Here is a 15,457-nt window from a genome sequence, read left to right as displayed (position 1 = left end):
TTGAAAGGGGAAAAAACAAACAAACAAACAAAACAAAACAAAATCCTATACAAGTAAATATATAGAATAGTGTCAGGTTGTGTTCAATGCCCTGGGAAGTAATGGTGCAGGACGGCAAAGCAGGTGATGGGTTACAGGGGGACTCTTGAGTTTGTTTTGATTGGGAGTGGGAGAAGAAAGTTATTTTTCCATGAAAATCTCAGTGCAATACACATTGAGACTCATAGCAAAGGACAGTTTCTACTCCAGGAAGAATCTGAAGCTAGTACAAAGTTACCTGTAAGGAAAGGTAGCATTGTTGCTATGAGTCAAACAATGAGCCTAATGTGACTCTCCACTATGGCAATCTAGAGGTCAAAATGTGTGAGTGTGCTTAGATCAAAATGTAAAAGCAGACTGGGTATGGCAGCATGTGCCTTTAACACCATGCACTCAAGAGGCAGAGGTGAGTGGATCTCTCTGTGAGTTCAAGGGCAGCCTGGTCTACATAATGAGTTCAAGGTCAGCCAGGGCTAAATAGTGACCCCTTTTTTAAAAAGCAACACACACACACACACACACACACACACACACACACACACACACACCAAACAAACAAGAACCCCCCCCCCCAAAAAAAACCTTGTGCACATCTTCACACACAAGTACACATTGCGTGCACGCATGTCAGTATGGCAGCCTATGATTCCGGAAGGATGAGAACAGGTCAAAGTGGGTATTATTCTGCTTCAATAAGAGTCTTTCTCCTCAAAGAGCTTAGTAAGTTATGAGATTATGCTTTTAGGATGATGGAGTTTGGCAGGGCTTTTATGGAGATGGAAAATGTGTGATTGATACCGTGTCTGTCCAAGGAGGCAATATACGAGGAGATCTGAAGTCCACGATTCTAGCTCCTTTCTTCTACTTGGAATGAGCAAACAGAATTTCCTTGGGGATGCAGCAGGGTTTAGGCCACAGTGGCAGTTGCCTACTCTTGAGAGTTCAATTTATGATATGCAGAGGCTCTAAGCAAAACTCGGAACCTGTGCACTGCAGATCCTAGAAGTCCCATTTATTCTAGAGATCAACAGCATCAAATTAGCTCTGCCTCTACTACATTTCTTACATTAAAGGGCTGTATTAGTCTTGCCATGACGCTAAATCAATTCCAAAGAAAACCATTTGGTATGTGCTTCTTTTGTTAAAGGGACAGATGACGTATTTCAGTCATATTTTGTCCCTTATAATCAAATCAATATTCAGGACACTAAAGCAAAAAGAAATTTCCCAGAAATAAATGCATTTTCTATATTCTAGAGAAATCATTTATTATTCTGGAGCCTATACAGCTTCCAGGAGGTAGTCTGAAGAGGTCCTAATGAGTTACTGCCCATCATCACAGGTGTGCACGCAGAGGCATAGAAGTTAAGGTTTCAGGTAGTCTGGACTCACATCTGTCAAACTCTCAGCGAGGTCCATGGACGGGAAACATCACCTATGGACATGTGCCAAGGGGTCGGGAGTCATGGAGGGCACTTTACTTTCATGCCTTTGTTTCATTTTATACTAGCCTCACAAAGGAGACTCTCTTGCCATTTTCTCTTTATGAGGCAGGGAACTTCAAGCAGTCAAACAATCTACTTCAAGTCAAAGAACTGGGGATGCAGAACAAACTCCAAATCCTTGGCTACCCGACATCACAGCCCTGTGCTTACTCACTGAGCATCAGGATGGTTTTGAGGTTCTGAGTAATTTATCTTCAAGCCCTTAGAATTTTCAGAGTTAAAAAAAATATTTTTTCAAGCTATTGGATCAAGAGACTATTTTAGGGAAGCAAGGACTGTGGGACAGTGCTGATGTGTTTAAGGCTTTTGGCATATTGAAGTGTTGGCCTGAAAGAAATGATGAATTGTCCAAGTGTTTGCCTTCTAGTTCTCAAGCCCATTTAAAAACTAATTTCTATGCTCCACTGTCAATAAAAGGGACAATTATATAAACACATCTATGAGATTGAGAGTATAGTGATGAAACCCATTATAATTTTTTGAAGAGTATTAAAGACATTATATTAAAAGGGCAATTTTCTTTTCATCGGGGAGGTCTTTTTCAAGGTGATTGTCACTTTTGTTATTTGTGCCAGCAAATGCTTAGAAACCAACCTGAGAAGATACAACATTAGCCAGGGGGCACTATAGTGACTTCCTCCACTTTCTTTTCTTTTCTTTTTCTTTTTCTTTTTTTTACATAATGCAAAATGAAGGGCCTGTGGGTTAGTGGCGCATTTAGATGTCAGCCACTGACTTAGTTAGACATATCACAGAACGGCTACTGATTACATCTCTGGTTGGTAAAAAGTTTAGTGCTGGCAGAAATGTCACATCCCAAGCTGGATCTTCCGCCATTCCTTGGTAATGGGAAATACATGCCTTTAGATCAGAATCAATGTCGGCTATATTTAAGATGACACTGGAAACCATGTTGTAACGCACAATTGTGCGGAGGTGAGCAGAGACAACAATGATTTAAAAATTTTGATTTTATTGGTTCTCTTCTCTATTTGCATTTTTTTTCACCAGGGTAACCTCTGTCTATAAACTATACTCTGGAAATATTTTTTTCTTTGTCAATTTATTCCATGTGTTGGGGTTGACTGAAAGATAATAAATGCAGTCTTTGAAAGTCTGACTAGATTGACAGAATTTCTGGTCTCTCTGAAACTTCATCTATTGATTTGACAAGATAGTCACATTCTGCAGAGCTTGGATGTTGTAGGATGCTGTAGTCATCATTTCAAGACAACACGGAACGGAAGCAAAACCTTCAGTGGGAGGACTAACGTGTCCAGTCCTTGGGGCAGCTCTGAAACCCAGACTGAGAGAGGAACTTTCAGATGGTGTCTTGTGTTGTCCACACTTGACAGGGAGCAAGAGCAACTTTCACTTGATGAATGCTCTCAGAAATCTCCAGTGCAAAACTGCAGCTGCACTGCGCCCTCCACTTAGTTCTGGGCACATCCCCATGTAACGGTTCTCTCTGCATGTAGTTGCTTCTTGGGCAAGTAGACAAGGAGACACAGCTTCCAAATGACTACTACAGCAAGATTTCTACCAGTATGCAAGCATCCCGAAACTCCAATAGATAGAAACATCCAATCAAGACTCAGTTTGTACATAAAGAACCTTAAACCTTTGCAATTAAGTAGTTGTGATTTTGATATTGAGAATTCTCTTGACTTCTACCTAAGCAAACAGGAAAGAGGGACCAGGTGCTATTGAAAATAATTCTCTTTACATTTATTTATTTACTCAAGTCATGAGGCTTGTCTGCAAGCTACTTTACCCACTGAACCATCTTACTAGCCTTTAATTAAATGTAGTATCTTATTTCTTCTTCTTCTTCTTCTTCTTCTTCTTCTTCTTCTTCTTCTTCTTCTTCTTCTTCTTCTTCTCTTTTCTTCTTCTTCTTTCTTCTTCTTCTCTTCTTCTTCTCTCTTCTTCTTCTTCTTCTTCTTCTTCTCCTTTTCTTCTTCTTCTTCCTTCTTCCTTCTCCTTCTTTCTCTTCCTCCTCCTTCCTCCTCCTCCCTCCTCCTCTTCCCCTCCCTCTCTCTCTCCCTCTCTTCCTCCCTTCTTATCCTCTTCTGCCTTTTTTCTTTTTTCTTCCCAAGACAGGGTTTCTCTGTTTAGCTCTGGCAGTTTTGGAACTCATTCTGTAGATCATACTGGTTTCAAACTCAGATCCAACTGCCTCTGCCTCTCAAATGCTGGGATTGAAGAAATGTGCCACCATCACCTGCCTTAAAGTATAATATTTCCTTTTTTTAAAGTTTATTTATTTATTATGATGTACACAGTGTTCTGCCTGCATATGCACCTGCAGGCCAGAAGAGGGCACCAGATCACATTATAGATGGTGTGAGCCACCAGATGGTTGTGAGCCACCATATGGTTGCTGGGACTTGAACTCAGGACCTCTGGAAGAGCGGTCAGTGCTTTTAACCACTGAGCCATCTCTCCAGCCCCCAAGCATAATATTTCTAAAAAAAATATTTTGCAATAATTATTTTAGAAAATGATCCTTATCCATGTGAGGATATCAGAGAAGAAAACGTGGTTTTCTGTTTCTCTTATTTAAGCTGCTGCTTTTGGTACAGGGCTTCAGGGCTTCAGGGTACTCTAATGCTGGATGGGTAATGAGAGGGCAAGGTGAAGAGGAAGGGGGAGTACAATACTGAAAAAAATGTCTTCTGGAAGACATACTAACTTGTTCTGAAAAGTTCTGAAGGTGGCTTTTGTAACTTGAGATGAATGAATAAGCCTAAGAATTCCAGGACCTATAGATGCAAAGCTAATTTGCCATGGGAAAGGCTCCATAGCATTATCAAATCTTTAGAGCGTTCTACAAAGTTCAAATGAAATAAACCACTGTGAAAATTATATGAGCTTATTTATGCCATGGGACAGCTGCCACTAGGAACTTTCTAAAACAAACAAGAGATATTTGTACTTTGAAAAACACTTATGTGTATGCTTAAAGAAGGTAGGTGGCTTTCTTTAGTTAATTTCCACACCTCAATTTATCATTTTTGCCACTATACATTTAGGACTAGAGGTTCATAAAAAGGAAGTTATCAGCAATTTCAATAAACCAGTGGTTCTCAACTTAGGGGTTGTGACCCCTTTGCGGGGGTTGAACGGACCCCTTCACAGGCGTCACATATCAGATATCCCACATACCAGATATCAATATTATGATTCATAATAGTAGCAAAATTACAGTTATTAAGGAGCAACAAAATAATTTTATTAGGAAGGTTGAGAAACCACTGCAATAAACCAAAGAATTTACCAGCTGTTCTCTGGTTTTGATTCTTAAAGAGGCTGGATGGCCTTCCAGTCAGTTCAACCCTTTGGTACCAAATCATCCCAGATAAGGGTTGTCAGATTTAAAAAAATCTCCCGAGTCCCCCCAGTGTCCCTTAGTGCACCCCAAATAAATGCCATGGCAGGCAGTAACTATAGTCACTTGCAGTTTTCACCTCTGTGAAGAACTGGATGACACTGTTAGCATTGCCTAAAACAGCATAGGGTCTCTCTATTTGTCTGTTTCCCAGAATATAGGTGGCCCCGTTCTGCTATTAGAATCAGGGCATTAAAATGTGTGGGGATAAATATTCCAGGGATGGCAGAGGTGCTGGTGGGCAGGCAAGAGCAGATTAGAAAGCAGGAAGTTCCACACCAGAGGAAGCTATCCTCGGAAGACGGGAGCTAAGGAGGCGACCCAATTAGTGTTCCTTTCCATAACTTCCCTGATTACATATCTCCTTTTGCCCCATGTACTCTACCTAGTAAGTTCCCCCAGACACAGACCTAATCAAGAAGACAGAATATTGATGCAAAGCAATTTAAATGAGAGCTGTGTTATGCTAAGATATGTGGCCAACAATGAGACCTAAACAACAGGGAGGCCCCTAAGGCATAGAAAGTGGCTGGACCAGATAGCATGCTACTGTGGGTTGCAAAGCAGATGAGGGCAGAAAGAACAAAACTTCCTGGGAGCAATTCCTTGAGGTCTGGGGTGTGGCAAGTGAATGCCTCCCCCGCCCCCACTCCCAATTCCTGAATCGGGGAAGGAATGGGCTCTCCGTGGCTAAAATTCTTAATTATGAGATCCAGGCTGAGTATATCTTACTTGAAATGCTCGGGGTTAAAAGTGTTTTAGTGTCTTAGGTTTTAAGAATTTTTCAGATTTAAAATATTCTCACACACGGCAAGATTTTCTGGGGATGGGACCAAAGATTTAAACCCATTTATGTTTCATATATACCGTATGCACGGAGCCTGGAGGTAATTTTATGGGTTATTTTTAGTACCATCTGTGCTTTGACTATGGCTATGCTATGGCTGTGCTATGACCTGGCAGATGCAGCCAGGTGTGGGATTTTTCCATTGCGACATCGAGCCACTGCTCCAAGGCTTCAGACTTTGGAGATCCAGGCTAGGATTAGAGTCCTGGAAAGGAGGATAGGTCTTTGGAAGGCACTGGGCACACTGGACCTGGTGCATTAGAGCCGTGGGACACAGTAAGCTACGCCATATATTGACGCCGATCATCTCAGTCAGAGTTGGGGACCATCTTTATGCTTTTAAGAGCAAGGCAGATGGGCTGAGAGGGCAAATCCTGGGGCTAAATTGCCTGGCTCCCATTCACACTCCCTGAATGGGAAAGCAGTTCACTCGTGTTACCACCTGCAAACTGGGCATACAGTGTGCAGACTGCACACAGATTTTAAAAGAATGTCCCTTTGTGGACTGATAAGTATAAAAGTGTTAGGCACAGCCCTTGCGTGCAGGCAACACTCAGTAAGTGTTCCTGTGTTACTGTGGCTGCCATCCTGACAACAGCAAGAGAGAGAACAAGCCTTGGAGAAAGTTAGAAAGGTGCATAGTCCGAGGTCACAGAAAAAAAAAAAAAAAAAAGTGAAGAAATACAATGACCTAGATAGTCCTTTGTGGACCTTTATGGAAAACCAGCATGTAGATGATGATGATAAATTAGAAACAATATTGGAAGTGCAGAGAAATTATCATCGCTGTTCCTTTTGATTTGTGTTTATTGTGTGGTGGTGGGTGATTACCAGTTTTATTAGGATGTTTTATAAGCTGCTAGATTTACTTACTGAGCATGAGCAGATAAACAGGGATGTTGTTGAGCTGTGTCGTGTCACAGGCTCTTGCCGGGCCTTCCCCTAACTTTCAGACAAGGTTAATTAAGGAGGAACATTTGTTGTACAGAAGGGGCAAGGCTGGGCCTGCAGGATGATTCATCTTCCTGGGGGGGGGGGTGGGGGAGGGGAATAAAAGGATGGTGGGTAGCAGTTCTAAGGAGAGGCACAGGACACTGGCTAGGGATGTCCTTGGTTTCTTGACACAGGCCTTCTGACCATCATGTCGCATTGATATGGGCACTCTAACATTTCATGAGTTGACAGGTTCCAGAATGGCTTCTAAATGCTTGCCAACTCTTTCTTGTTCGAGGTTGTGCTTTTGAAATTTTGTCTCTCTTTTCATAGTAAGTTCATTTTTTATATATGTGTGTGTGTATGTATACATATATATCCCCAAGTTTATGTTGTTCCAGACATGTCCCCACCACAGTTGTACACATAATGCTCCTTCCTCATTCATGACTCACAGGTGACATGGCACCTACTTGGGGGCCCCCTGTGATCTACCCTCTCTAAAGTAGTCTCCAGCATCCTCATTTCCTCACTTTACCCTGCATAGGGTAGACTGGTAAGCAAAGGCATGGAGAATGGACTCAGACTTCCCAAGCCCAAGCTCTGTTTCCTCAACGTGCGACCTTGGGCAGGCTAATTACCTTCCCCATCCTTAGTTTTGTCATCTCTAAAATGGGAACAGTCCACACACTTCTCCTAGGATGGCTGTGAGAGATAGTCAAGCCCAGCCTGTCACATGGCTCCGAGATGGTGACCTCAGCTTTTGTTATGCTCTGGACCCCTGCTTTGGTACTTGCTACAGCCCCCACCCCCACCCGCTGCAGTGCACGCTCTATGACTGCAAAGGACTTTGCATTGTTTGTTGCTGGGATTTTGGATTCTAAAACAACTCTCATGGTGGGAGCTCAAAAGTCTTCGCTGAATGGATGGTGTTCACAAGTCCAATTTCAGGTCAGGCAGCAAAGGCAGCTTTACGGAGGCACCTACATGGCCCATCACAACCTAAGGAGATACTTGGTCTCTTGCCTGGACAAGCTATTTGCCCTCATCATTGTTATAGCCGTACGCCCCACTCTTCCTGCAGACCAACTATCCAAAGAGCTTTGTAAGCTATAGTTTGTAGTATGAAATAATTTCATTCTTCAAAAAGTTAAACTACCCAATGGCATTGAATTGTACTAACTCTTGCTTTCCACTTGTGTTATGCCCCCTTACCCACCAGCAGAAATGAGAAAGGATGCCGGCAGACAGAAAAGTAAGAGTTAAAAAAAGAAAGCCCAGGATTCCTAAATCTGGAATACACAGAATGACCCTTTCTAGCTCTTAAATAATATCTCACATCTGTAGTCTGCTTAGGAGACCCCAATGTGCTAATGCTCACGGTTAATGAGGAGGCCATGCACGCTGTTCGCTAAGACAGGGGAGCCCTGAAGACTAGGCTGCCTTCCTTCCCTGCAAAGCACTGACGTACAATAGCTGTCCGCAAGAGGAAGCAACTGCAGGAACTGACCAGTTGCTCCCTCTTGCTTTACACCCTGCTAAAGGTCAAGGTTGCTTCTCCCATGCCTTTCAGACTGTAGGACAGCTCAGCTAAAGGTCGTCCTTGGAAGGATTTTCCACCTCCTTTCTCTTTCTTAAAACATTTTTTTTTTCCCTTAAAGAATTAATGTCAGTGGAAGTGCGTGCCTCTGACTTTATACAGCTGCTAGCATTTTGATGACTTACATAAAGGTTTTAAACCCTGTCAGTAATGGTTGTTAACGCCACCAACAATGCTTTTGTCACCCTAAGGAAAAGAGATGAGCTTTAAGGTCTCAGCCTGGAGCACGCCATGCTGGCACGCCACCGGGGCTGCGTTTTGTTCGTGTTTGTCTTTCTATGTACAATAAACGCTGTTTAAGAGGGTGGTTAGTGTGTTGTAAAATTGTATGATTCAGGTTTCCAAAGGCATTTCATAAATTTTATAGGTCTTAATTTATGTTGCTATAGTAACTAGAATGTTGGGATTTCTTGAGATTGGAAGGCTTCTACATCCTTAACCTTAAAATGATGTAGATTCCAGACTTGATCTCTGCTTGTGAGGAATATACATATACATATGTATGTGTATATATATATGTATATATATATATATATATACATATATATATATGTATATATATATATATTAGTTTTCAGTATTCCATGGATGCTAAAGTATGACTAATGTCCAAGAATTGAAACTTCAAAATGAAGGCTTCTAAGATTCATCTTCCTTATGTGTATGAGCGTGTGTGGGCATCTGCCTCAATTGCTCTCCATCTTATTTCTTGAGATAGTCTTTCACTGAGCCTAGAGCTTGATAAATCTACTGCCTGTGGCCCCAGGGGAGTCTACTCATTGTGCTAGTCAGAGCTGGACCACGAGCCCCAGTGATCCTGTCGTCCCTACCCTCCTCCGTGTCACTCAGCTTGGCTTTTTATGTAGGTGCTGGGAATCCAAACTTAGCCTCCTCATGCTTGCACAGTGACCACTCTGCTGTCTCCCCAACCCCCCAACTTGGTTTTTTTTAATTGGCATGTAAAAATCTAGGTGATAACGTTATTGACTGAGATAGTCATTTCAGAGAAAGGGGATGTTTTAAGGGGAACACGAGAAAAGAGGGGTTCTCATAGCAGCCACTCTAGAGCCTTTGTCTGCAGGACCGAGAGGACATCGCCCCTCCTTCTTCTCCAGTGTGAATTTCTACAGGTGCTGAAGCACTTGGCATATTAATAACTAGTGGTTTTAAGAAAAGACATGAGCTTGGGCAGTTGGTGCACCAGTAACATCCAAAGTGATAAGGAGGGAGTATAAACATGTCTCCGCTGAGAGAGAAAAATGGCTTGGGAGCCTATGCTGTGCAACACTCAAGGTCCCATGTGTTAATTATATGGACCCAATGCAGTTGGAAAACTCAATGTGAATCACCTCGGAGGATTGGACACGTTCCCTCCCCACACCCAGCTTACCTTATATCCTGATGACTTGATGTGTACTCCGCGTTTGGTCAGGGTGGATTTCATTCGGATGAAAAAGGAGCGCTCAAGGGTGTTGTCCGCGGTTAGCAGGCTGGGGCTGGTTGTCTCCACTGAGGAATAGAAAAACACAGACACACATGATTGAGATCTGTACACAGCTCCCTGGAGCTGTTGCTCAGGTGCAGCCCTTGAGTTCACTAAAAATAAATGACTGGTGGGTGCTAAGAGTGTTGTAATCAATTTACCTCATTTAGAGAATGTTTACTTTGCAGAAAATAAAAAAGAAAAATTCAAGCGTCTAAAGAAACTCCTTTCCAGTTTCTAGCAAGAGCTTTTCAGGTCTTTTAATTTGCTGCAGCTCCCTAAGTGGGGTCTGAGAGTAAGTAATTGCAGCTTCTTTTGAGGGCTGGCTGGTGTGCACAGAAAGCCATGCTTTGAGAGGGAAGGGCCCAGTGTAGACAGTAAGAACCAGGTATAGGCAGAGATGCTGTGGCGACAGGGACAGAGACTCTGAGCTTTGTTCTCCCTACACCCTTCTCATTGATTCTTTTCACTGTGAACAGGCAGCACGGAGCCTTCTAGAATGGTGTGTACAGGCAGAGAGAAAGAAAAACTACCCAGGTATCAACTTCTCATCACAGTGGCTCATTGACCCCACTTATCAGCCAGACAGTAGAGTCTGGATTTTTATTTTTAACTGTTTATTTTATTTTAAGTTCTGTGTGTTTGTGTGGGGCTATGCATGTTAGTACAGGTAACCACAGAGGCCCGAAGAGAGCAATGATCTCCTGGGGCTGGAGTTGCTGGCACGCTGTGGGTGCTGGGAAGTGACCCCTGGTCCTCTGCAAGAGCAAGACCGGCTCTTAACTGCTGAGCCATCTTTTTAGTCCCTCTACTTGTCAATTTTTAATACAAGACATTTTCTATCTTAAACAAAGTAGTTACTCTTTCCTGTTAAGTGCTTTCATACTGGGTAGAATATATTTTTACCTGTGTGACTCAAGTGGCGGCTGGCCGTAGGCTGAGCTAAGTAAGACCTTTATGCAAGCAGGCAGGCAGGCCAGAGGACAAAGTAAGTCAATTTTCTTTTTAAAAAAGTTTTAAGGAGATCTTATAAACTGAAGTATTTTTCTGAAAATAAATTAAATTTGGAGATTTTATACTAACAGATATCCTAATTTTAGTCTCCTTAGATATTAATTTTTTTCTTATCTGAAAGTTAAAAATAACAAAGTCCATCAACAAACTGGATCTGTTTTTGACTAGCTTTAATCTAACACTAATTTCTCATTTAAAAAAATGGAAAAGAGGTGAAAAAGTACATGTAATAAAGAGCTGTAAGAGGCTGGGAATTGTGGTTCACACCTTGAATCCTGGGAGGCAGAGACAGGCAGATTTCTACGTGTTGAAAGCCAGCCTGATCACATATTGAGTTTCAGGCTAGCCAAACCTACATAGTGAGACCCTGTCTCAAGGGACAAAACCAAAAACAAACAAAAAAGAAAAGAAAAGACAGAAAGGAAGAAAGAAACAAGGTGTAAGAATTACAGGGAAAAAACTATTAAAAGATATTAAAAATTGGAAAAGCGTCAAATTGTGACATGCTATTTGCATAGTAAGTGTGACACTCAGGTGACAGGAGAATATGAGCTACTCTAATAACAGGAACCGTGCTCCTGTGCTCCAGGGATTTTCTTGTGTCGGTCACACCATAGTAAGTCTCAGTTTCCTACATTTGCAGCATTTCTACTCTGGGGTAAGGGACGTCAGCCCACTGCCCTTTCCTATGCATCTCTCTCAAGGCCTTCTTTTTTTTTTGTTTTAGAGAGCATGAGTCTGATGTCATTTTAAATGTACAGCTTTTTATCACTCGAGGGAAAAGCAGCGCCATGTTATATTTAGTACTTTCATTTCTTCTGATTAAATATGAATTACTATGAAATTTTTCTCATCATCTAACACGCCATAATACGCCAACAGCTTTTTAATACACTATATAAGCACAAACTCCTGCTCTAAGAGTTTAATTTGCCCCTCTAATCCAATCATATCAACCTTATTTCTCTTATCAGAGATTCCCATTTTGAATTAAATGAGCTCATTAGTTTTAATCAAAAGCAGAGAGATCAAAACTTAAACGTAAATGCTTTAGATCAGAACTGTCAGTCAGCCGTGCAGTTCTATTTTACTAAAACACAAGATCAGAGACCCTTAGAACCAATTTTTTTTTCCTCGTAAGGGATGCCGAGAGCTTGAAGATGCTATAACCTTTTTTTTTTTTTTTCCTTTTCTCCCAAGGACAGATTATACATTTAAGGTTAGACTTAATTTATAGCAGTTTTTCATCCTGTTGGAAATGGAAAAGTATGCCAATCTGCTGTTGTCCCTTTCACATTTATTGACACTGGTCCTCAGAGGCTTGAACTAACGCAAAGCCATCAGAATCCATACCACAAGCTCGGCTTTTAAAAATTTAACTCTGTTCAGCAAGATTGTGTTTGCAATAGCAGAGGGGGGTGGGGTGGGGTGGGGAATAAAGAAATTCCTCAGAGAAGAGAAATACGTTTTTAGGACTTTTACGGGGAAGGGTTCTGGGTAGCCACACCCAGTCAGGAAGGAATCACCTCACTGCAGAAGGGAAGGTAATTCAGGCGTGCCGAGAGACTTGCTGCTTTCAGAACACAACTACACAGCGAAACACTTAAGATGTAGAGGAGAGATCACAGTGAGGGGGCTTCCAGCTGGGTGAAAACACAGCTTCGCATGAGCTGTGGAGCCAAACACCGTGTCCTGTTCTGGCTGAGACAGGAGTACAGCATCCTGCCTCATGTTACAGTAGTAATTGCCTAAACATGCAGGGTAATGTTAATTACACTGGGGAGAACTGGTGCGAAAGGCATGCTAAGGTCAGGTTCCGCCCCACTGAAGCTGAGAGTTGGAATCTAAATTAACCATCATACTTTATTTCAAGAGCAAGGGGACCAAGGAGTCAATGAGAGGTGTGTGGAGGTGGGAGGCAATCTATCAGGGCCTGATTCCTGATAGTGACTTTCACTTTTAACTGCTGTGTGGGACCTTTCAATGGGACAGGTGACGAACTTATTCAAAGCACACCCACCATGGCCGTGCTTCCTACGGGATAATGTGGGCAAATATGATTGGTTTATGGCAACTGTGACACTGGTGTCTCTCCTGTGAAAAGGGGCTTTTATCTGCAGTGTGACAGGCAAGGACAACCACCTCAAAACAGCAGCTTTTTGAGTGAATGAGGTGAGAATCACAGTAGGAGGAAGGCTGTATTGGGGGGAGGAAGGAGGCACAGTGGCTGGGCTCTTGTTCAGAATGTGCTGCTGAAGAAAGGAAGGACTGGAGGGAGGGATGGAGTGGTGAGAGAAGTCAGCTTGAGACCTGTGTTCTCCAGACACAATGGCTCCATCTTATGTCTAAGAAATATTTTAGAGTACTTTCTAAATGTGGAATGCTTTCCTGTAAACTTTTAGAGACTGGCCACTACTGCCTCATGCCCTAATAAGTTTGGGATTCCAGGCAGTTCTAACAAGGCAGATCTATGGGAAAGCCTCACTGAGTGGTCAGATCTGAGTCATGTCCACGTTTGGCCCATGAAATATAAACTGAAAGATAAAACTATAAAAACAAGACCACCATGATAAAAAGCTGAATACAAATATAGATATATACACTACTTTTTCTTCTAAATCTCAGGAGTTTCAATTTTTGAAAAAAAAAAAAATCCCATGTGTGTGTGAATTCAGCATCCATGGAGTGTGTGTACATGAGTTCAGCATCCATGGAGTGTGTGTGCATGAGTTCAGCATCCATGGAGTGTGTGTGCATGAGTTCAGCATCCATGGAGTGTGTGTGCATGAGTTCAGCATCCATGGGGTGCGTGTGCATGAGTTCATCATCCATGGGGTGTGTGTGCATGAGCTCAGCCTCCATGGGGTGTGTGTGCATGAGTTTAGCCTCCATGGGGGGTGTGTGCATGAGTTCAGCCTCCATGGGGTGTGTAAGCATGAGTTCAGCCTCCATGGAGTGCGTGTGCATGAGTTCAGCATCCATGGGGTGTGTGGGCATGAGTTCAGCATCCATAGAGTGTATGTGCATGAGTTCAGTATCCATGGAGTGTGTGTGTGCATGAATTCAGCCTCCATGGAGTGTGTGTGTGCATGAATTCAGCCTCCATGGAGTGTGTGTGCATGAGTTCAGCCTCCATGGAGTGCGTGTGCATGAGTTCAGCATCCATGGGGTGTGTGTGCATGAGTTTAGGGTCCATGGAGTGTGTGTGCATGAGTTCATCATCCATGGGGTGTGTGTGCATGAGCTCAGCCTCCATGGGGTGTGTGTGCATGAGTTTAGCCTCCATGGGGTGTGTGTGCATGAGTTCAGCCTCCATGGAGTGCGTGTGCATGAGTTCAGCATCCATGGAGTGTGTGTGCATGAGCTCAGCCTCCATGGGGTGTGTGTGCATGAGTTCAGCCTCCATGGGGTGTGTGTGCATGAGTTCAGCCTCCATGGAGTGCGTGTGCATGAGTTCAGCCTCCATGGAGTGTGTGTGCATGAGTTCAGCCTCCATGGAGTGTGTGTGCATGAGTTCAGCCTCCATGGAGTGTGTGTGCATGAGTTCAGTGTCCATGGAGTGTGTGTGCATGAGTTCAGCATCCATGGGGTGTGTAAGCATGAGTTCAGCATCCATAGAGTGTATGTGTATGAGTTCAGTATCCATGGAGTGTGTGTGTGCATGAATTCAGCCTCCATGGAGTGCGTATGCATGAGTTCAGCCTCCATGGAGTGCGTGTGCATGAGTTCAGCCTCCATGGAGTGCGTGTGCATGAGTTCAGCATCCATGGAGCATATGTGCATGAGTTCAGCATCCATGGGGTGTGTGTGCATGAGTTCAGCATCCATGGGGTGTGTGTGCATGAGTTCAGCATCCATGGGGTGTGTGTACATGAGTTCAGCCTCCATGGAGTGCGTGTGCATGAGTTCAGCATCCATGAGGTGTGTGTGCATGAGTTCAGCGTCCATGGAGTGCGTGTGCATGAGTTCAGCATCCATGGAGTGTGTGTGCATGAGTTCAGCATCCATGGAAAAGGTTCATACAGGTACAATTAAAAAAATATTTTCATCTGCAGCCATACTACCCTGAACTTGCCTATCTTGATTAATCTCAGAAGCTAAGCAGAGTCAAAAAAGAAAAAGAAAAAGTATTTTCACCAGCAGTTTGGTTGAGTGCTGCTCAGAGCCTGTGAGTACGGTGAGAGCATGTATTCTTATTCTGACCTCCTCGCCAAAACAAATCTTTCCAGACGTTTTTAAGGTATTCTTAGACAAACCAGCGTGCAAACATCCAAAATTATCTCAAGCAGACACAGACAATATCTCATTCTTCAAGTCTTTTGGTGAAGTCAAATTGCTTCACGGGTGCATGCTGTCAGGTTGCTAAGAAGCAGTTATATTCCAGAGCATTTGGTTGTGAGTGTTTACATGGAATTTCGGCAACTTTTGTCTATTTTTCCAAAAGTTTCTCCTTCAAGTAGCAGAGGAAGAGGGTCAGAGAACTAAGAGGAGGAGGGAGGAGACATTAAGGAGGACAAATATGAGATGTCATGTGGGAATGACATGTAAGCAATTAATGTGCATTAATAATTTTAAAGCATTAAAACATTAAAAACCTTTCCATCACTTGAGGAAAAACTGTATGTTCAAAGCTACTTGGAGTTGA

General features: G+C 42.9%; 1 protein-coding gene across 13 annotated transcripts in view; it reads right to left on the bottom strand.

Moving 5' to 3' along the window:
- The window catches only part of Npas3 (neuronal PAS domain protein 3), an 845,822-nt gene that overhangs the window by 53,891 nt on the left and 776,474 nt on the right, over nt 1-15,457 (bottom strand). For all 13 annotated transcript variants that reach the window (XM_051146005.1, XM_051146022.1, XM_051146014.1 and 10 more), the window contains one exon: nt 9,706-9,824. In XM_051146005.1, coding sequence (XP_051001962.1) covers nt 9,706-9,824 — 119 coding nt within the window. The remainder of the gene's footprint in view (nt 1-9,705; nt 9,825-15,457) is intronic.

The sequence above is a fragment of the Acomys russatus genome, chromosome 1 (assembly GCF_903995435.1).
Source record: "Acomys russatus chromosome 1, mAcoRus1.1, whole genome shotgun sequence".
NCBI classification, from domain to species: Eukaryota; Metazoa; Chordata; class Mammalia; order Rodentia; family Muridae; genus Acomys; species Acomys russatus.
This window is presented reverse-complemented; position numbering and strand designations above follow the sequence as displayed.